This window comes from Zingiber officinale, chromosome 1A (genome assembly GCF_018446385.1).
Source record: "Zingiber officinale cultivar Zhangliang chromosome 1A, Zo_v1.1, whole genome shotgun sequence".
NCBI lineage: Eukaryota > Viridiplantae > Streptophyta > Magnoliopsida > Zingiberales > Zingiberaceae > Zingiber > Zingiber officinale.
This window is the reverse complement of record NC_055987.1, coordinates 153,263,012-153,286,753: the sequence shown is the minus strand read 5'-3', so window position 1 is coordinate 153,286,753 and position 23,742 is coordinate 153,263,012. Positions and strand designations below refer to the sequence as shown.

The following is a 23,742-nucleotide window of genomic DNA, read 5'->3' as shown; positions in this document are numbered from 1 at the left end:
TCATAAAAAAAAAAGGTAAATATTTCATAAACGGTCTTAACGAAGAAGCATAAATAAAAATTGGCCCTTTTAATTAATTATAATAATTATTTTCCCTTTTGGTAATTGCCAAATAAGTTTCCATTTAAAGTCGTTGCATTTTAAAAAAAAAGAAGATTTATGGTGCAAATTATTGCTATAAATTAACATAAGTTGACCTGCTACTGCAGCCGCAATACAGCATTTCATGACTAAAATAGCATATCGACAGCTCACAAGTTCATCATACACCCGTAAATAAGATACAATTTCATTCAGTACACAAAATCCAATCGACATTTTAGTTGCAGTCTCGGATTGAAACAATAATACATCTCGAATATAAACATAATAACACAATTGCAGCAGCTACTCGTAGGACACTGAGCATCAAAATTCAAGACAAATAAACGGAAAACATCGCGGCGAGTTGAGTGTATACCTGCCTTCAACTCTGCGTGTCTTCCACTTACTGTCGTGTTAATTTCCTACATAACTTATCATCCTATTCTCATCTCCCAAAACCGGATTGCAAGGGTGAGTTGGAAACGTCATTTTAATCCTGTTGTGAAGCTTTGCCTAGAACATTAAGAACTTTCATGCGTTGCAACTCCTTGCCTGTAAAAGAAAGCAGTGCTCTGAATACTGTGGTTTTAGATATTTTCATACAAGACAAGCAAGGATACATTACCTTCATCCAACAAGAGTTGTATTGCTCTTTTCTCCAACTCCACAGCATGCTTGCTTCTAGCCGCAGCAGACAACGATCTAAGCACTGAAATTTACTGAAGATGTAAGAGCTCTCCGATCTATTAGCCTGACCGATTAAATATAAGACCTTGAAATTGACTTACTTTTAACATAATCTTCTTGGCTGGATTGATCACAGTTCTCCAAGTACTTCTGCAGTTGAAGGAACCTTTCTTTCCAATTTTGAGTATTTACTCTAACTGAATCTGTAACTACAGGGGGTTTACCATTTGAGGCAGGTGGTTCTTGGGTTACCAAGTCATCACTGCTCTTTTCTTCAAGGCAAATATCTGCTGGTCCATCAGGTGAGGTGATCAAAGGGTCAGATAGAGCAGGCTCATTTGCTTCAAATGAATTGATCTTTGATTCCTGGGCTTGATTCAGATCTAAATTGGCTGCTGCGCTAACAGCGCCATTAGACTTCCTTGACACAGGAGATTCAACTTTATTTGCAATGCCTGTCTTGGCCTGTTCTGTTTCAAGCTTTCTACGAACATACACAAGATTTCCATGTGGACCAACTTTACCTGGTGTCTGACAGTTGGTAGGAGTTACAGAGCAATCTGATTGCTTCCTCTTGGATCCAGTTAACCTCACAGTTTCAGTAGTAACTACCTTAACAGAGTTTGAATCAAATTCTTTTTCTTTGGCAATGGGGGAGTTCATCGGTAGCTTGTTGATAATATTCCCAGATTCTTTTGGCAATTCTCTCAGAGCAACTTTCTTAACTGAAACAGTGTCCTTTTGTTCCCCAGCTGGCATCATACTCCTATCACTCAATTATCTGTGTTTGATGAACTTATCTAGTCATCTATCACTTTGTGGAATTTGGAAAAGACAGCAAAGGTTAAGCTGAAAAACAAGAAGCATAGGAAGAAATAATGGATAGTGGACGATTTGATTAAGTATGCAACAGTGAGTACCCATAGCCAAAATTAAGCACATAACGGACACAGACTCAATCTGTAAACATAAAAGAGGTAAAAATAAATGCATGAATAACTTGATAATAGTGTGCGTACAGATCACATCTTATGTCCTGATAAAGAAAGATTAACTGTTGTATAGATGTATTGGACAACTTTCTCTGCTAGAACTAATGCTGGATTTTGGTCCACCTCGTAATTTTTTAGCATTTAGTTTGGTCTCTATAGAAAAAATGGCATCAAGGAGAACTTAGCTAGTTCCCATGATTCTAAATCTCATATTGTACCGGGTGAAACATTTAAAACATATCGTTCCGATAAATTATCGAAACTTGATATTATTCGACACCAAGACAATGTCTCTTGTGTCAATCATGTGGACTAGTTTCATGTCATGTTAACACTCGATACCCCTTGGCATGCTAAAATTGAGATAATTTTTTTATTTTTTATTTGTCTCCACACAAAATAATGTCAAAATAGTAGTCGTCTTATCTTTTTTTTTTCAATCTCTTTTCTCCTTCCACCTCCAATTTACCATCAATACCATACATCGAAACATTAGCATGATACCAAAACAATATCATTTCAATAAAAAACCGAAATACCAGCATAGCTTGAGATATCAAACCTCGCATGAGCCACTTTAAGTCCATGTCAAACACTAATTTCAAGTTATTATTTATAATCAATGCCGAACTAAGAGCATAAATTTAGAATAAGAGAATAATAAAACATTATAGTAGATGAATGCTAAAGATCATAAGACATCGGTAAATGTTTCGATATCCACACCATGATAGTTGTTGAAGGAGTATTGCCTGTTAAACAAGAATGATTCTCACAAAACTACCTTGCAATATCTCTTAGTTATCATTCAATAAATTTGTCAAATCCATCAAGTACATAAGCATTATAAAGGCACTTGATTTCCTTCTTATTCATATCTACTTGTTGCACTTTTGAATATTCATACCAGTCATTGTTGCAAGCTAGAATGAAATAAAGTAGCACTTTACCTTAGCCCAAAATTCTACTTTTATTCTAAAGCCTTGACCCAAATTCAACAGAATTTTGTTTCATTCGTATTACTTTTAATTTTTTTCCGCATTTTTAAGCATGTGCAACTCAATGCACATTCTAGCATGCGAGACCAATAATTGCATCTTTGTAGCACATTGAACATAACATGCTTTTCCCTTCTTATTGCAATTATCCTGCTAGTTCAACCGTTGAGCAATGCATTACACAATCTAGTATCCAAGACTAATCATAGTATGCCCTCTTCCACTATTCAACTGTGTATAAGTTCACTCAATTTTGTATAATCACCAATAAAGAAAAAGACTGCAAGATGACTTTATAACCACCAAAACAACAACGTATATCCTAGCACTAGTTTACCGTTGTGCACCCAATCATTAATCCTATAACCAATCATGTAAACCACTATAGGAACCATGGGTGGTTGCTCCAATAGGTCTTCAGGTCAATTCCCAGCGGGTGCAAAATGCACCATTGGGTGACTGATTGATATTTGATAAAAGATTCCACTTTTCACAAAGCTATAGAATGCCTTTTAAAAAACAAATCAACTGAACTGAAAACATAACCGCAAATTGGCACGAAAGTATCATGCAAAATCATAGTTACCAAAAACAAATTGCATCAGCCTTAAACAAAAAAAGGTAACAAGATAATCTCCAAATGGAAGATGGAGCCATCAAAATCAAAATGTCGCTGGTATAATTGATCAAAAGAAAGATCCCTAGAAAGTAATCCACCATATGAAATCAGGCTCGGTAAATCGAATTGATCCTGCACACTTGAACAAACAGAATCCCAAGTAGGAGACGTCACAGTTATCCGCTAAAAATTAGCCCTTTTCTCAAGGGTAAAAGGTGGGGCAGGTCCAACTGAGGAATGCGAGTATTGGCTACCAAAATTACCATCGAATACACTCGGCATGTTCAATACAATACACTATCCAAAAAAAATTGATTTTGCAAAATGGTAACGAACATTAACGCTCGAACATTATGATATCCCAGCCAAGCACAGAATCGTTCTCACCACTCGCGGAAAAACGTATAAAACAAAGGTTTAAACTGAAACTAAAATGAGATTATGATAAAGGGGGTACGAACCTTAACCTAGGAAGCAATGCGGATGAACGCAAGCTGCAAGGAATCGAGCACAGGAGAGGGAGAGGGAGAGCGAGGGGAACATTGGACTCGGAAAATGAGACAAAATGGGAGAGGGAAAAGGAGTTAGGGTTAGACGATTTTCTCGGGCAACGGAACACCGAGCGTGCGAACGCTTGTACTAAATGTTTTATGCGAGTGTACAATCCACCGTAGAAAGTAATAATAAGAAAAATGAGAGACGATTGATATTGGATTTCAATAGAATTGGCATTCTTTTTCCTTTATAATTTTGTGAATAAGTTATATTAATTAAAGAGTGCAACTCTTTTATCTTTAATAAATTTTGACCATCAATACTTCAATAATGAAAATAAATTAAGTTTTTTATAAAAGAATTTATATTTATGGTGGATTGATACAATTGGTGCTTACGTATAGATAGTTGCTCCAATAGGTATTTACATCAATTTTGGGTACAAAATACCTACAACTCTTTTATCTTTAATAAATTTTGACCATCAAAACTTCAATAATGAAAATAAATTAAGCTTTTTATAAAAGAATTTCTATTTATGGTTCTAAACACTTAATTCCTCACTTAAATTTACATGTAGACAACATAAGCCAAACTTTAATCATGAAAAGAATAATACAATGATATCCTTTTAATTGTTCGTTAATTACAGCCTCAACAAGATGAAAAGATAAAGATAATTTACTGATGGATGGAGGCAAAAACATAAAGAAAGCATAAGTTAATCAATCTTGAGACAGTAAAATTGAACTTTTAAAATGAATGTGTACAATTAGCAAAAGATAATGTGATTAGTTACATAGAAGAGATATTTGATGAAATTTGTGGCAGAAGGCATTAGAAGATCAATTGGGCGGCCAGATAGACGCTGTTGCATTGCCAAAATTATGCAGCTGAAACCATCAGTATTGTTCTTGTAAGTGGAAAAAATCAATGAAAGTTCCTTATGAGACATTCGACCCAGCATGGACGTTCCCTACCTTGGTATTTAAATGGTGAATATTCTTTTGAGTGTCATAAAAAAAATCATTTGTTGTAGCCGAGAGAGCTGTGTTGCATATCATTCCTGTGGAGGCACTGCGACATAAAGATAAAATGTATTCAGTACAGAATTTTCAGTATGAAGGATTCATAGTATTTTGTTGAGACAGGATAGATGGCAACCATCAGAGTTATTAGGAACACCAGTGCCTGACCCAAGATCACTAAACCTGTTCATCAAAAATTCCAATCCACTCGTGTTGATTACTCCTGCAGCAAGAGAAGATGATAAATGCAGTTTCATATTTAAATGCATAGTACCCCAAACTGAGGACTTGAGTTTGAGACTGACTGGCCAGATCTCTGATACAATGAGTCATGGGATTTCCTTGTACCTGTTGCAACATCACCAACTTGATTTTGTTCCCTAAAACAAGGGGCATAAGCTCTGATCATTAAAATATCAAGCTTTGAAACGCAGCTAAGCAATTCTGTATTCATTTCATTTACCTTCCAAATGAATTATTTGGCCCTTTAGTCGTTACAACCTTAAGTTAACTCAAACTATTCTTATAATTTATTTGCAACAACTATTAGCATCAAGCCATCATTGTCTGATGTACCTTGTCGACATAGTCATCACAATAAAGTCTGTGCAAACTGTATTTTTTTTATCTGTCAGTTTAATAACATACTGAGAGAAAGAGGTAACACTTTAAAATTGGAAATGATGTCCATTTAGCTTTCCCATCAGATGTTAATATGACAAAATAGTTTCTGCAATGCAATTAAATAGGACATACAATCAAATGATTCGTGTAATGAAGAAACACCTGCTAACAAACACAGCCTAACTCATTTGTGAATCAGAAAGGAACACACAATTATCTTTTTGTAAAAGAATGTCAAACCTAATAATCTCCATATTAGTTTATTGGGTTTTTTTCATTTGAAAGCAAGACCAGACCATCGAGATTCTAGAAACAAATAGAGCAGTAGTATTGATGCAAAAGAAAACACTCATAACTTACTGGTTTGCTTGTTACTGAACACCAGGGGATAAAAGTGACTCTTGAAAAGATAGAAGTTGCTGCAAACCAGACAAAGATTTGAGAAAAGAACACAATTAATGTATTCAATATGTAACAAATGCATACCTGCAGTGTCTCAGGAGAAGTAAGCCAATGAATCAATAATGGATTCTGCAGCATACTAATAAGCTGGGTTGGAACCCAACAAGTTAATAGAGTTGTGGATTCAGGACCTGATGGTAAACAATCACATATAATACCAGAAAGTGACAACAACAGTTTCATCATTCTGATAATTAGAAAAAAAAATTACCTGATTCATAAATTGAGGGTTGGAGAGGAGACTCTGCATCATCTTCATAATGGCTGGGTTCTGCAGAAGTTGATTGACAAAGGATGGGTCTGGCATACCACCAGCAATCCTTCCTAACTCTAGCCCAAACTCACCTAACCCAATGATGCCTGAAGATCTTCCATCACTTCGAGGAGTTGGAGTGGTGTTGGTAGTCTGTGCACCTCCGCTATTGCAGGAAGTTTTAGCATATAAAACAATAATGCCACGGCAAATACAAAATGTTACCAGTTCTGTTCCATGGATTTGGAACTGGGTTACTATTTGGTGAAACCGACTGGCTAGTTAGATTGGAACCAGTACCAGGCTGACCTGGTGTCTGAGTGATCTCTAGATTGCACACCACCCTGATTTCCCAAAAGTGATGCAAATGGATTTTGACCCACATCATTCCAGGTTACCTGCCAATGTTGTGGCATTAAGGGATGGATCCTAGACAGTTTCATACATGCACCTCAGCATGTTGAACCCTCCTGGAGATCACTCAATGTTGTTCATAGCTCTACCAGTGTTCCGCATCAATTCTCTCTTGAGTTCAGGATTCCTCATGACTTCCAGAGACTGCCAAAGAGTACTGGGATCATTTAGGATGTGTGCAAACTCGGGATTATGGTCAATGATCTCACACATTTGAGGATTGTTAATTATCATGTTTCGCATCAGGTCAAGATTATTTATCAGACTTTGAACAGCAGGCACATTCATTATTTCCCTCATCATGCTTGGATTTTGTGCCTAATTGTTGTTGTATCTGATTCAGATTTGGTAAGCCAAATCCCAGAAGGCCTGATCCAGCACCATTTCTAATGTTACCACCAGTGCCAGGAAAGAGTGAACCTGCAAAATCAGCCCCTCCAAATCCCCCGTCTCCATTAGAACCAGAACTCTCAGCGCCTGAAACTCTACTGGCAGCTGCAGTTGCATCAGCAGGTGGATTTTCTGGTGTCAAACCATGAACCAAATGAATTGTGTGATCTACATATATATATATATATATATATATATATATATATAATTACTTTAGAAATTCCAGCCATGTGAGAATTAGAAATACCAGTACAGATGAAAAAGTTTGGCAGCGAATTAGAAATGCCAGTGCACATGAAAAAGTTTGGGTATTGTCTTATGCTTTAACAGCCAAGATTGAAGCATCTAAGTCTATGAGCATGAATCCTGGCCGTATTTGTTATAAGACAAGGTCCTAACATGTAAGCCGTGTGAGGGTCTTTCACCACCTAGGCATGTTGATATGGACGCATAGGCCAGGCCAGGCAGCCATCCAAATCACATCAATAAGATGCAAGATGTAGTTGGGTCCAAAACAGCTGATCAATGATTGAGAAGTGAATTAATCACATTGACAGTTACCTAGCTCTTAAATTATAAGTTAAAGCATAAGAGTGTCGCTATACAGCTTAAACAATTAAGATCAATTAAGTCAGATAAGACAATTACACAACTGACAAAAAAAATGCTAAAATACCAAAAACAAATGAACCTATGGAAATTCCAACAATCTCTCAAATCTGAGAGTTCTACTTGCTACGTAATAGAGATATACTTCAAACAAATAGAGAATAAAGAATATCAAAAAAGAATCAAAGAGAACATTGATAAATTCAAGGAATTTAGACTGTTTAATCTCTGAGCATGCTTTTTTAACTCGTAATAATTGATGCAATACATTTATCTGCAAGAGTTTCTGGGCCAGTTTAATACTTCTCAAGTAGTTGCACATAAATATGTTTCATATTGGAAAAATATATATATATATGTTTCATAGTTAGTTCCAAAATAAAATGGGCTGTTCTAAGACATTAATATTTTATGTGAATGCCACACACACATGTACTGTACTTAAAGTTTAAGACCTAATACCTTAATAGCAACCTAGTACCTTAATGGCAACCTAGTACCTTAATGCCACTGAATATGTCATGGCTTAAAGTTCCTCGTTATGAAGGGAAAAAAAAATACCATGTCATCAAACACAGTTTCATGTTAATAGAAATGCAATTTGTGAGAATGAGAGAAAGTTTACTTATTGCCATAATATTTTTTTGATACACAAATGCTTGGTCAAATCTTCTATTTACAATGAGAAATCATTTTTCAAATTTCTGGGGAAAGGAACATTATAATAAATTTAAAACTTATCTAATTAATACGCTCGTACGTAAAGCCAGGTAATAGTAATAGAATAATTAAGTCAATGAAATTTAATGTTCATGAAGGAAAGACAAGGACAATGCTAGCAGATCAAAATAAACCAGCTGCTAACATGTAGATATGTACAACAACAACAACAACAACCAAGCCTTTTCCCACTAAGTGGGGTCTGCTGTATGAATCCTTTTACGCCATTAAGCTCTATCTCCTATTATATCATCATCTATATTTAAATAAATTTTAACTTATTTTATTGTTGTTAACTAAGTTTTTTTGGTCTTCCTCGTTTGATATGCATGTTTATCATAGTTTCACATCGCCTAACTGGAGCATTTATTGGTCTTCTAAGTACATGTCCGTACCATCTTAAACGTGTCTCTCTAAACCAGCTGCTCTCATTTCCTCAATAGGTCAAGACATGTAGCAGTATATAATTTACAATTCCACTAGAATACAACTATTTCCAAAGTACAAGTTTCTTTATGTCTAAAAGCCAAAAAGGGAGGATGAAAAACTTTCAAATGAACCTATAGATGAGACTTTCAATTAGTGAAGAGAATAGTGATTTTGTTTAATACTGATCAGCTGTTGCACGCCTTGACCTACCTGGTTAAGAGTAGTTCATGTACAGGCCTACCAGGTTAAGAGTAGTTCATGCACAGGCCTCCTGGTTAAGAGTAGTTCACGTACAGGCTTGGATGAGGTATTGTCCATAGTAATAATTTTGAGTAATGACCACTGAGTGGGGGCAAGAAACACAGGATGGGCTGAGGTGTAGATACCTTGTACTATTCATCATCTCAACCAATGCGCAAGGGGAATGAAAGGAGCAATAGCTGAGGTGAACTTGCTCCACTTTACTGAATTAAGGTTGAAAAGGTTGTCAGGTGAAGTGTCAAGGGAAAAGTTATATTCAGCTGAGCAGATTCCTCCTAAACAATTTACCCAAAAAAAGGTAGCCCCATTCAACAGGATAAGGATTTGTGAGGCTAAGGCAAGTATAGGCTACAACTAAAAATAACGTGGTGACACGGCCGAGTTGGGCAGTAGGCTTTGAAGGACTTAAAAGTCAGAACTCCAGTTGGAGCAAGTAGAGTGGGAAGGATCCTATTTATTGCAGTGCCAAAGCTTAGCTACAACCATGGAAAGCCTGCAAAGTTATTGATATGGTGATGAAGAGGGGATCCACCAAAGATAGGTCAAAGCAAGGAAAATCGGCTGACGTAGAAATCAAAATCAAGGAAGGTAAAGATCAGCTGAGGCCGGCCATTTGGATGAGTTATGGCTGGACGGACGGCATGCCCGAACGAGCAAGCAGGGTCAAGTGGACAGCATAAGGTTATGAGATAAGTAGACAGTACATTCCCCGGCCTCCGTCCCTGCGGAGCGAGCGGCGTGCCCGTTCGGGGGAGGAGCCCTCTGATTACAGAAAGCTAAGTGAAAGGAGATTGCTCTATCCAGCACAATCGAGCAGGGCACGTCCCGACCGAGTGACCACAGGTCGACCTACAACGGGACCCACCTACGTATCTCCTCGTATCCTTTTGGAGGGTTGTGTCACTGACAATAGAGCATGTTCCGCAGACAAATCGTACGATAGAAGCTTCCAACTTGTCACATCAAGAATTTACATGCTCGCTTAAGGAAAGATGTCAGATATGTTGGTTGGTCCTAGGAAGATCGTACCGGTTCCATTGTAAAAAAATTTTGTACAAGTGTCGAACCTTGCCTAAACAACCTATTGTGTTCTTTAGAAGTTAAATTAGGAATCGCAAACGGAACTTAACATTATTGATTCCAAATTTAACTTATCTATTCTTAATGGTTTAGACTTGGATCGCAAGCGGAACTTAACACTATTGATCCAAATCCACCTATGTTATAAATTCAATTAAATATTAATTTCCAAAATTGGCTTCCAGGTTAAACATGGCGAGGCACTAGGCCTTCTTGGATATGGGAGCAACCACCACTTCCTAGACAAAACCTTTTAAGGAAAGCTAATATTTAATTTCCTTATATAACTCTAGGTTTAACCAAAAAGAACAATCGAATCACAAATTCGAAAAAAAAAACACAAACTCGAATTACAATTCCAAAAACTAGAATCTAATGCCTCTTGTGTTTGGAATTCATATAAAGAAAATACTAGCATGATGCGGAAGAAAATTACTAGTTATATCTTTTCTTTGTATGCTAATAATCTCAAGATCTTCTGCCATATTCCTCGCCTCGCCTTGGACGTCGTGTGGGCGACGATCCTCCAAGATGAACACCACTCAAAAGCCTTCTTCCTCCTTCTCTAATATCCGGCCACCACCACAAGAGAACAAAAGAGAACAAGGGGAAAAGAAGAGGGAGAGGGTCGACCACAAGAGGAAGCACTAACTTGAGAATAAGAATTGATGTGCCATGAGGCCTCTCCTCCCTCTCCTCCCTTTCTTTTATATTACTTGCCCAAGGCAAATAAAGAAAAGATTTTTACAAAAATTAAAATCTTTCACTTGTTTTTCCTTTTCCCCTTTTATTTTTCCTTTTCTTTCCTCTTGATTGATTCAATCATCAATCATTGATTCAATTGATTGAATCATGGATGATTAGATGCTTTTAATGGTCGGCCCCTTGGTTGGACACCAAGCAAGGGTGGCCGGCCACATCATCATCAAGAGAAATAATTTTTTATAAAATTTTATAAAAGAAAAAATCCTCTTATAAAATTTTACAAGCTCTCTTTCCTTTTGTGGATGTTTAAAAAGGAAAGTTTTAAAAATTAAAACCATGTTTTAAATTTAAAACTTCTCTTCTAAAATTTCCTTTTTTAAACATGGTTACAAAATTAAAAAGATTCAAATTTAAAACTTCTCTTCCTTTTTTCTAAAACCATGAGGATAGCTAAAAAAGGAAAGTTTTAAAACTTTTAAACTTTCTTTTAAACCATATGGCCTAATTCAAATAAGGAAAGTCTTATATTTTAAAATCTCTCTTTTAAAACTTGTAGATATCTACAAAGAGAAAATTTTAAAAATTCAAAACACCCCTCCTAGTTTGAATTATTGTGGTCGGCCCCTTCTTGCTTGGGCACCAAGCAAGAGACCGGCCCTATTGAGGAGGAAGTGGCCGGCCACATGGCTTGGTCACCAAGCCATGGGTCGGCCCTCTCTTGGACACCAAGATGAGTTTTTCCATGAGTGGATTTAAGGTATTAATGAGGCTACGATAGGGACCTAGAGGAGAAATTGGTTTTGGCCTTCTGACGAGCTTGAGTATCCCGTGTTCGCCCCGAACACACAACTCAAGTTCATCAATAATAACTCATTTCACTAGAGATTTATTATTGCACTACCGCACCAATCCCAAATTACATTATGGGCTCCTTACTATGAGTGTGTTAGTCTCTCTGTATTTAAGATATTGAATGTCCATTAATTTAATTGAGTTACTGACAACTCACTTTAATTAACGTCTTAGTCCAAAAGTAGTACCACTCAACCTTATTGTCATGCCGGACTAAGTCCACCTGCAGGATTTAACATGACAATCCTTATGAGCTCCTCTTGGGGACATTCTCAACCTAGATTACTAGGACACAGTTTCCTTCTATAATCAACAACACACACTATAAGTAATATCATTTCTCAACTTATCGAGCCTATTGATTTATCGAACTAAATCTCACCCTTTGATAAGTTAAAGAAATAAATACTAAATATATATGCTTGTTATTATATTAGGATTAAGAGCACATACTTCCATAATAACTAAGGTCTAGTTCTTTTATTAAGTCAGTACAAAAAGATTACCTAAAATGGTCCTACTCAATACACTTAGAGTGTACTAGTGTAATTTATTAGTCAAGATAAACTAATCCCTAATTACACTACGACTATTCCAATGGTTTGTTCCTTTCCATCTTAGTCGTGAGCAACTGTTTATAATTTATAAAGAACTGATAACATGATCTTCTGTGTGTAACACTACACACCATGTTATCTACAATATAAATTAATTGAACAATTACACTTCACAAATAAATGTAAACATTTGACCAATGTGATTTTTTTTTTTCAAAAGTAAATGTTTACAAAAGCTAGGCTTTTAGTATACACTCTAACAAGATACACTTTTAGACTTGTCTTTTCTTAGGACGCTTGGAAAACTTACGCCCGCTTTGAGATACGGGCACAGACACTACAGTAGTGGCAAAAGACGACTACGTTCGCCCCCAACACCCCGCCAACCCATCCCATCCTAGGGCCAACACGGAGGAGGTGAATCACGGGTGGCTACTAGCCTTTGGAATATTAACTGGCGCATGAGGGAGGCATTTACCTCGGCTATGTCGATATTCGAACCCCAGACATTATGGTGGTAACACTCCATATGCTAGCCACTAGACCGTTCTGAGGGGGCAGCATAGACACTTCAGTGACACTATAAAAGGGAGTCAAGCAAAGATATACCCAACTTCGTTATTTCACACCCTCTAGCTACAATTTTCTATTATTCTCCACTTGTCGAAAACTGACTTGAGCATCAGAGGACCAACACCGGGAACCCTATCCCTGCCCGGCGCTAACGCCTCTTGTGTTGCAAGACCAATAACCTCCCACCCAAGTTTGTTCTCTCCTTTGGGGTATGTAATGATCTTTCATCGCTAACGTTGTATTAATCTTATATTGGTAGGTAGGAATGATGAGTATCTATCCCGTGTCAAACAGATGGAGTGATTACCTCAAAGGGTCCAGAATGGCTAATTAAACATTTATTAGGAAGCTTGTGTTAACAAACAACATTCAAACAAAAATTAACATATTGATGAGACTAAGACGTTCAAAGACAATCCAATCAAATTATCACAAGTAGAGATTTTGTGAGTGTTATTACCTAAACATCATCCCTTAAAACCCTGTAAGAAATGTAATATTTCCATCCTAAATCCTGGTGAAATATAACGATAGGACACACAAAAATGTACAAAGTTATTTCCTTCACATTCTCATTCAGTAAACAAATCATAAATATTCCTCGAACTGAAGTTTGTAGTTTTGTGATTAAAAAAAGAGCAAGGAGCCAACATCTTTAAGCATTTCAAAATTGCTTCAGCATCCTTTATTTGTCATTTGTCGCAAGTTCCATCCTTTTCCACTTAAGTCATTGTAATAAGCAACTGATCACGGCCATTTCAAAAAAGTACCAGAACAACGACCGTCAAGTAGATGAGCAAACCATCGGCGGAAACAACAAACGTAAGATTGAAATCGAGGAGGAAATCCGTGCACCATAGCTCTTTAGGGTCTTGTCGTCCTTCAAAATCTGGCCTTTATATATCAACCAATGCCGCTCCGCCGGGACGTCGGACTTCTCCGCTAGGAGAACCTTGAAGATCCCGACCGTGGACTCAAGGGTGGTCTGCACCGAGAGTTTGGACCTATTGGAGGATCGGACACGGATTGTGACTGCAGCAGCCTCTCCGACGGCGGCCGCGGCGCCACCAGGATCGCCGTCGGTGGCCAAGAAACCTAGACCAAGGTGGATCGGATTCCAATTCAGGAATTGGGTGATTGAGTCAAGCGATCGGTCTCTTGGTAGCTACCGACGGGCGACGGGAGTAGGATTTCGATGCAAAAGGAAATATATATTTCAAAAAAAAATAACAAATAAATTTTAAATTTTATAATATATATATATATATATATATATATATATAATTTTAAAAATAATCAAAATCATAAAACTAAAAAAAATAAGACAAACTTTACCAAAAAGAAATAATTTTATAATTACTCTACTTTCTCTTTATCATCCGGTTTAGATTATAAAAAAACAAGAAAAATAAATAAATGGTTTTTTCTGTCTAAAAAAAATACACACATTCACTGTGAACCTACCAGTCCACTGTACCACCGACCACCGTCGCTGTAGCAACAAACATGAGGAACATTATTCGCTCGATCTCCACCGTCCATCGCACTTTTTCTGGCTCCTCAATTCCTTCGTCGGATCCCAATCCAACGATCCGCTCTTCTCCGTCCTGTCTCTCCACTCGCTATACGCTCCAGCTCACGCCATCGAAAATTTCGAGCACGAACTCTTCTTCCGATCGCCTCGCTCCTCTCGCCGTTATCCATCTCGATCCGCCTCCTCTGTCGCCAGCCTCAGAACCCCTCTCATTCGCCATCGTTCTTGATCCGCTTTGGAGTAATTTATAGCCATCTCTTCAATCAAGGGGTTTCCAGGTTCCTGGAAAATTTGCTTAATTTTCTCTTTTTGGTTTTTAGGGTTTTATGTTCTTCTTCATTCTCGATTGGATTTGAGATCTCTTTGGTCCCTTTGCACCCGTTCGGTTCTCGAATCTCTCGAGTTTTGCTGGTCCACGGCACCCTCGAAATCCTTCCGTTTGTTCCCGCATGTTAAATCTGCCGTCAAATGGATTGTGCCATCGCGGATTAGACGTGGGGTTTGTTGGTACTGATAGCCTATTGCTCGTGATTAATATGTGCAGATGTTCCAATCTCAAAGCTCAAACTTACGAATTGATCTTTTGGTCGCAAAATACAATTTTTCTATCACTTTACGAAGATTGATGAGTACGTTTGCTGGTTCTTGCAGCTCATTGATTGAATTATGCGCAGAGACCGAGATATTCCAGGGCATTTGAGAGTTGTTTTAGCTAATGGGTTTGATAGAGAAGCTCTACTTAAATCTATTATCTTATTCCACACCTGGATGGGCCGCTGCTATTGGTGGTATCTTGGTTGTTATCACGCTGTTTCTTTCCATGTTCCTTCTATTTCAGCACCTCTCCTCATACAGAAATCCAGAGGTTCTACATACTCTTTTCCTCGACTGGTTTAGTGATTTTGCCTCGAATAGTTTTTCTACAACTTTATTTTTCATGCCACAGGAGCAGAAGTTTCTAGTTGGTGTCATATTAATGGTCCCTTGCTATTCAATTGAATCGGTAAGTTCTTTATTCACTAAATAATACAATTTGGTGATCTCAATCCATCCTCACCGTGCTGTTTAGTTAATAAGCTACCAATTGGTGAAACCCGGGTTTTTGCTGTGACGATAAAAGAAAAAAAAATTGCGTTTCAGAGCAAGAAGTATATACGTCCACACTAAAGTATTTGACTGCAAAGTGAACTTGGACATAACCGTCAGCCCTTTTACTGATAAGTGCTTGTATTTAAGGTGATATATGCTTCCTAAGATTTAGTATTATTGAGACTGGGTAAAATATTTCACTAGCATGGCTGTAAAATAGTATATGATCACACCTTCAACACTTAAATGAAAGCTAGTTTGTGTGTGATATAGCTTCCATGTTAATAGAAGTAGGGTAAAGGAAAGCCAATAATGAAACTCCTCTCCTAGTATTTATGTTAGTTAAATTGAAACCTTGATGAAGTTTCATTTAGTTATTTCCATATATATATTTGCAATGACAATGAGTGTTTTTAGTAAAAAAAAAAAAAAAAGGGTTTGTTGGACTTAGCAATTTATGAAACTCTGGTAAATGATTATTGCAGAAAGTAATAAATAGTTGTTAGGTGTTTTCTAAATAATTTAAAAGTTGAATTCTCAGAAGCTTAATAAATTAGTACTTTTGGCAGTTCTGTATAATTTATGGATATTTTGGAGCATGATGAGTCTGTGATTATTGTTTTTTCTTGTGAATTTATTGAGGTGTCTACATTGATGACACTTGTAAATGATAATTGTTAGTTTAAAATTGGTGTCAGATAATAATTGAACAGATTTACTAATTCCCAACAAACTTCACTAGATCAATAACTACTAGTTGATTCGAAGAATGTGGTCCAAGTGCTTTCCCTCAAAATTATAAGCTACCACCCATGGAGTACTCCTTTCTCTCACAACACGCATTAATGATGTTTGATTCATTTTCCATGAACTATTTGACATGTTGAATTGAAGTAAAACTTATCAACCGACGTGTTGTGTAATTGTATGGAAACATTGGTAATTTTTGTCTTTTCCCCATATGTTATTTTCTTGTTTTATTCTTTTTTTTTTCCATTTCTGGCCAGACAAGCAGTTAGTGGTGGGTTGTGAGATTGATTCTTTTGCTTCGGAAGATACCTTGTTGCTTGCCTGGGTAGGTTTCTATCACAACGAAAATCCTTGTAGATAATCTGATTATATTTCTCATGAATGCAGACTATTTGTGATTTTTCTCTTTCTAAGTAATTATATGTCAAATTGTATTTTCAATGAATTATTTGATTTGTTCAGCTGGAAATCTCAATATGCTAACACTTCAAATCAAAGTGTCTCCTCACTTAGCATAGAACAGAACAGAAATGGTCTCTTTTGCTTATCTGCTATTAGATTCTCGTAGTCACTGTGATGGGATCTGGCTCAGAGCAACTCATAATTAGATCAAGTTTTTGTTGTTGTTCGCCTTGGTGCTTCTAAATAAATTGATTGTGGTGTTTAGACCATATATTCCTACGAAGGAAACAATAAGCAAAACAAAGTGGGTAGTGAAAAAAATCTCTTGGGAAAGGATTGGAAACTATTTCTCTAGTTTTTGTTCCTTGGGTGGAAAGAAAGATATAGAGTTTTTTTCCAACCGTTTCCTTGGAAAGAGGGTGAGAAAAGTTCTTGAGTATATTTGCTTGCAAAAAATAACATAAATAAAAAATTATATTTTAAAAAATAATTTAAAATTTTTCAAGTCATTGCATGCAAATTGTAACTTTTTCACCAAATTGGATGGAAACAGAATTGGAAAAAATGAGGTAAGCTTTCTTAGTATTTTCCTTTCCTCCATCTATTTCCAGGAGAAAGTGCTATTGCAGAAATCACTACACTTTCTTTCCATCTGTGTTTCCTTCTCTTGTAGGAAACACACTTAGTGTTCTTTGACTGTAGAAAAACCATGCATTCATTTGAGTTGAAATTTATTAAGCGATATCTGGAGTTTGTGAATCTGATATGAACTGCTAGCTAACAAGCTCATTAGTGATATCTCAAAATTGTATGATACCAGATAAATATATGTCTCTGAGCAGTAAAATCTTATTTACAGACACGATTTTTTTTTCTTGCTTTTGCATTTGTTAAGATGTCAATTGAAATCTAATGCTAGCAATATTCTAGCGAAGCCTGTCGGGTGCCACTGTTTGTATTATTCATTTTATTCACCAAGTTCATCAGTCCTTTGCATAATTAATCAGTTAGATGACTTGTTTGATATTTCTTATTCTGTTTGAATCATGATCTCATTCAAGTTGTAGCCCGAACTTTTTCACATTGGCTAAGATTTAATTATTTCATGCCTGAGAGAAAATTGTTTCTTTTGGTTTATTGGAAGACATCTTAAAGGAAAATTTAGAATTCTAGCTGAACAACTTCTTGTTAACATTCATTTGTAACCATAAAGATTGATAATTTTGCAAGAACATGAACATATCAATTGAGCATTTGGTCAATTATATCATCAAATTGCACCATTCTTTTCTCTTTTTGCATGGAATAACCAGATTTTTTTGCTTACCACCATTTTTAATGTAATTTTGCCTATTAAAAACATTGATATTTTGTTAAACCTACTTATCATTATATGTTCAAAAAAAACATCCTTGACAGACTATTGTCTTGTTTTGACATGAGCTTGTATTTTGCTATCCTTAACAGGATTTCAATGAGAACAAACAGATCATATTGCCAAAAAAACTCCCTCTACTTACTGAAGAGGAAAGTATTATTAAACTGAAAGATGATCACTTACATGGGATTGCTACCCTTTTTAAAGCAACTACAACACCAATTCTTTGTAAAATAAGGACCAGTTTATTCCAAAAAAACATTAACAGAATTTTCTAAAAAATATATATATAAACAACTTTAAACATTTAAGAAATTATTAAAATTCAATATCATTGCTAAAATTTAAAACTCAAAATTTTAAAGAAAATGCTAAATTCATTTCCAAATTTTAGACTGCATCAATTTTGCTGTTGTTCCTAATTGCCATCCTGCTCTATTGTAGGTGGTGAAGAGAGAACAATTGAATTTTTGAACAGACAAGGTGGTGTCACCTCTAAGACAACCTTACTAGAGAATGCTTTTGAGAAGGGAGTAATAAAGCATCCTTTTCCAATGAACTATTTTTTGAAACCATGGAGATTAAGCGAGTGGTTTTACCAGAATATCAAGATTGGAATTGTTCAATATGTAAGCTTTTGCTGAATGGTTGCTAGATTTCTCTTTTTGATAGGTGAATTATTGTCTACTCCTGACTATTCTATACAGATGATAATAAAGACTTTTACTGCGATTTTAGCTGTGGTTCTTGAAGCTTTTGGAGTATATTGTGAAGGAGAGTTTAAGTGGAAATGTGGGTAAGTCATGACCAAGTTGAGTTTTTGTGGCTTAATTAAATATGCTTGGTACTTGTCTCTTTTTATGCATTTTTAAAACTATACTAGTATTTCACTTTAGATCAGTAAGCATCATTGTATAAGCTGGAACATCGATTACCTTTTTCAAGTTGGTTGACAGAGTCTTGTTGATTTATATGGCAAGTTATAAGCAGTATATTTAAATCTTATAAATGCCCTTTCCTTTTTCCTCATCAATAGCCAATCTGGAGTATAATTCCTTCAATGGTAGATATTTAGCGAAATTGAAATCAACAGGTTGATGGAGCATGTCATCAAACCAAAATACTTGTTAAAATTTATATTTTTCAAAAAAAAAAAAACTTTTATCATGTGAACTCGAACTGTTACAAAACAAAAAGACCAGAAGTCTACATTCATGGCAAAATTCTAGAAGCCATGTGATTGGTAGGTGTTCATATCAGGGGATCCAAGGACTCATTTTTTTTTAATAATATTTAAAAAGAAATGTATATGATTTCAGTCACATATTGGTTGTTGAATCGATAGAATTAAACTATTGGCCTTAGAGATGCAATAAAACTTGTTTTGAGATGGATTGTACGAACCAACTTTAGTCTCATATGGTGAGTTGTGGGCTAATAGAGGAGCTTTATGAGATAAGGTAAAGGAGTACTTTGAATTTGGGGTTGAACGTTTTGGACCAGCGGTCAGGTTATTAATGGGTCTAATCTTGAAGGGGAAGCCAAGCCTTAAGTGTGGGGCTATATAGGACCCTTTATAAGCTTAGATAAGCTATTGTCAACTTGGGATTAAATATTTTAGGCCAGACAGATAAGTTAATGGGTCAATCTCTCATCTAAGCAGTGGTTGAGCCAGATAAGATAATGGGTCAATTTCTCATCTAAGCCGGTTGTGACATAGATACTTATAAGAGTTGCATTGTTTAGCATGATAAAGAAAGCCAATATTGGCACTACCAATCATCAGTGTAAAAACAATATTGCTTCTCTCCTGTCATTAAGATTTTGGGAAAATTGTCAATTGGGTATGGTACATCATCAATTCAAACATCTGAAGTTTGATGCTTTATTTCAAAAGGAAACAGAATGTATCCTATCAAAGCTTCACGTCTTTGTTTCTTTTCTTGTCTGGTGGTGTTTATTTAACATGAAAAATCCTCTGATCTCATTTTAATTTTGTAGGTACACCTATATGGCTGTAGTTCTCAATTTCAGCCAGTCTTGGGCATTGTATTGTTTGGTCTTATTTTATGCTGCTACAAAAGATGAACTAGCTCATATAAAGCCACTTGCCAAGTTCCTTATGTTCAAATCAATAGTTTTTCTAACATGGTGGCAAGGTGTGGCGATAGCTCTACTTTATAGTTGGGGTTTATTTAAAAGCCCCATTGCACAAAGTTTGCAGTTTAAATCAAGTGTGCAGGACTTCATTATTTGTATAGAGGTAATTGTGTCTTATGTTTACTCTAGTATAAGTTCACTGTCTACAAATATGCTATTGGAGATGCTGGAATTGCACTGAAGCAGTGTGTTAATTTTCTTTGTCCATTACACTGATTCATGCATACTTATTGTAAATTTGTTGGTCAAAAATATTAAGGAGTGGAAAGATGTTGATTGGGGATGACTAATACTATGTAGTTTTTTTCATGGGTATATTATGTTCTTTTGTGTATATTTTCAGTTGATATCTGTCCTATCTCTTATCACCATAACCACCACAGCTCTTACATTCTTGTTAAAGTTTGTCTTTCAGGTGGCATATTATCTGCAAAAGGCTTCTATTTGAATTCCTGCATTAAGGACTATTTATCTAGATGAGAATCTAATAGATTAGTGGTTATTCCAGTACAGATGTTTATTGCTTCGATTGTGCATCTCTACGTGTTCCCTGTTGAACCGTACAAGCTAATGGGTGAACGAATTACTGGTGGTGTAGCTGTTCTTGGAGACTATGCATCTTTAGATTGCCCTTTAGACCCTGACGAGGTCAGGGACAGTGAGAGACCAATAAAGCTTAGGCTGCCCCAACCTGATCTTTCTAGCAAGAATTCCACAGCTATTAGAGAAAGTGTTCGGGATGTATTTGTTGGAGGAGGAGAATATGTAAGCCACACTCAATCTGATTGCTACATTTCGCCAATATTTTTGTTGATTATATCTGATAAATGTTTTGAATTTTGATCATACCTTGACTTGGTCAAAGAAATAGTCTATCCTTTAGAGGAATGTATGAAGTACAGATTCAAGAAAAAATATAGTAGGAAAAGAAAAGAGAAGAAAGCTGCACTAATCTTCATAATACAATAAAAAAGAAAAGCTAGTTATTATGATTGTATCTTTTGGAGCACTTGCATCTCATCACTTTTTCCACTTCAATATCCCTGTTGAAAAGACACACTTATAGGATGATAAAATATGTTTATACATTTTTTGTTAGATTAACAGATATTTAAGAGTTGATTAAATAGTCACATATCCTAGCTCAAGCTATTAGGAATGAGATTATTATTTTTCCCCAAGTACTCGATATTCATGTGTTGGTGGGTATCAGCTTCACTTAATTGAGTTAAATCATATATATAGATAAATCGTATTAACACATGTAGGATTTGAACCTTGAACCTCCTACTCCCATACTATGTTAAAGCTAGTCGACTAATCATTTATCCCAAAAGCTTAAGCTATTATGATCAGTAGTTAATCAACTCTAACAACATCTAAAGTGCTTTAAGATGCCTTGCAGTATCATTTCATCATAGCATAGTAGATGCAATTTTTTGCTATTTACTTGCACCACACAAGCATCTGTTTACTTGCATCAAACTTTCTTGAGGAACATTCCAAGAATATCATATTATCTAAGAGAGCGATCACATTGTTATTTGATGAAGAGGCGGCCTTTTGGTAAGGTATGACTTCATTGTGTTAGTGCAGTCACTCGAACCTAAGATATATCATTGAAAAGGAAACCAGGGCACATTTTAGTGCAGAAACAATAAAAACTGATGAGAATTGGGATGCCTTATCTGCTTATTAGCTCCTATTCTGTAGAAAATTTGTACTATGAAATCATCGCCAGTTCTTTTTACATAATCCTCTATTTTCTTCTCCAGATTGTGAATGATTTGAAGTTTACGGTCACACATGCAGTGGAACCCATGGGGAAGGGTATGAAAAATTTCAACAAGAAGCTACACAAAATTTCAGAGAACATAAGAAAGCATGAAAAGGGTAAGTTAAAAAGCAAGGATGACAGTAGCATAGGTTCATCTTTGCCAACTAGCCAAGTTCGTGGAATCGATGATCCGCTCTTAAATGGAAGTGTTAGCGACAGTACAGGTAAGAAAGGAAGAAGGCAACTAAGGAAATCCGGATATAGAAGTGCAGAGAGTGGCGGAGAAAACAGTGATTCTGGCCATGGTAGGTTTGAGGTGCATGGAGGCAGGTGGATCACTAGGGACTGAGGAACCAATTCCTTTGTTTGCATATGCCAAGAACTCAAATTATCTGTCTCTGAGATGCGCAAAGTAACATATGAAACAAAATGGCACCATTCTCGGGATAAAGTTGAAGAAGCATTTTACATTACAACAAGAACTCTTCCTGTTTCCTTGGATGGCTTAAGTGAAAAGGTACAGCCCATCTCACTCAGAAATCTGGCACCAATGAACGTAATCTTAAAAGTGTCGTCAAGGCCCAAAGAATTCACCTTTCGAATCTTTTGATGTATATTATACCAGCACTTGAATCAACATACTCCCTTTCCTATAATAGAAATATTTATTCCATGGATTTTTTAAATTTGCTACTGTTGTGAGCTTCGTTTTTTTTTAACAGCCTTTTTTTTGACAGTTATTGTTTGCTTTTAGCTGCTTCTTAGATTACTTGGATGAAATATACAAGGGAGAAAAAGGGATTTAGATATTTATAAACAGATGATGGAGTTTTCTTTGTAATTTTGTGATTTTTTTTTTCTCTTCTTCTGTATTCTATGTCAGTAATTAGGAACATTAGAATTAAGATCTGCATTCTGTTTGATCTTACAAACTCAAAAACCTAGAGCAAGATCACAATGCAATTTGTTGAAAAAACATTTAGAGACCTTGGTATTTGGCATCACAGTCGATTCATTTTATTATGTTTCCTGCATTATGACAAATTTACCTTGATGTTTGGAAAAATAGACTCAATTTCGACTAAAAAATCAAATGAAGCAGCCAAATAGAGAGCAGGAATATAACAGTCATGAGAAATAGGAGCCAATAAAAATTCTATAAAATTGAATAATTCTATAAAATTGAAATAATTGGACCGATTGAATTTAGAAATTTTGATTAATTTAATTTTTATATTTTTATTAAATTTGGTTCGGTTTTGATTAATTTATTTTGATTTTAAAATTTATAATTCGGTTGAATAGAATAATGATATTAATTTAATTTTTTTTTTAATAATATAATTAATTAAATAAAATCTAAATTTGATTAATTTGATTTTAAATTTTTTATTAATTTAGTCAAAAATCGAATTCATAGGAAAATTTGATCAAAAAATTTTTAATCTGTTCGATTTTCAATTTGTTCAATTCGATCCGCTCATTTTAACTTATCTGAAAATGATCTTGAACAAGTTTTATAGTCACCACAGTTTTCTTTATTGCTTAGTTTTTGGCACAATACCACCTAGGTTCAATAAAATATGGAACTGCCATGTAAACCACCCCTACAATGATCTCAATCGTATAGAGAGGGGTTCAACAAGAGTACATAGTACAAATGCATGATGGAGTCTCTACAAATGGTAAAACCCTAGGATCGAGTTATGTTCGATTCAAATAGAATACCATGTATTTATCATCTGTATCAAGCCCTGAAGCTAATATCGCCCAAGTTCAAATCCCTTCATTGAGTGAAGTTAGCCAAATTTGAAATCATC

General features: G+C 35.7%; 1 protein-coding gene and 2 pseudogenes across 2 annotated transcripts; 1 reads left to right on the top strand and 2 right to left on the bottom strand.

The window, feature by feature from the left end:
- Positions 1 to 258: 258 nt before the first annotated feature.
- LOC122038037 lies at positions 259 to 3,994 on the bottom strand. 2 transcript variants are annotated; one of them, XM_042597584.1, is made up of 4 exons: positions 3,842 to 3,994; positions 873 to 1,620; positions 710 to 793; positions 259 to 636 (listed from the first exon to the last, which is right to left on the bottom strand). In XM_042597584.1, exons 2-4 carry the CDS (start codon positions 1,531 to 1,533, stop codon positions 575 to 577), a joined length of 807 nt encoding a protein of 268 aa, XP_042453518.1. In that variant the 5' UTR covers positions 1,534 to 1,620; positions 3,842 to 3,994; the 3' UTR covers positions 259 to 574. The 2 variants fall into 2 exon arrangements, with proteins under 2 accessions (XP_042453518.1, XP_042453519.1); XM_042597585.1 differs by having other exon boundaries at positions 873 to 1,552.
- A 528-nt stretch (positions 3,995 to 4,522) lies between these two features.
- On the bottom strand, positions 4,523 to 14,586 carry LOC122005250 (annotated as a pseudogene).
- Positions 14,468 to 22,608, top strand: LOC122038036 (annotated as a pseudogene).
- Positions 22,609 to 23,742: the final 1,134 nt, after the last annotated feature.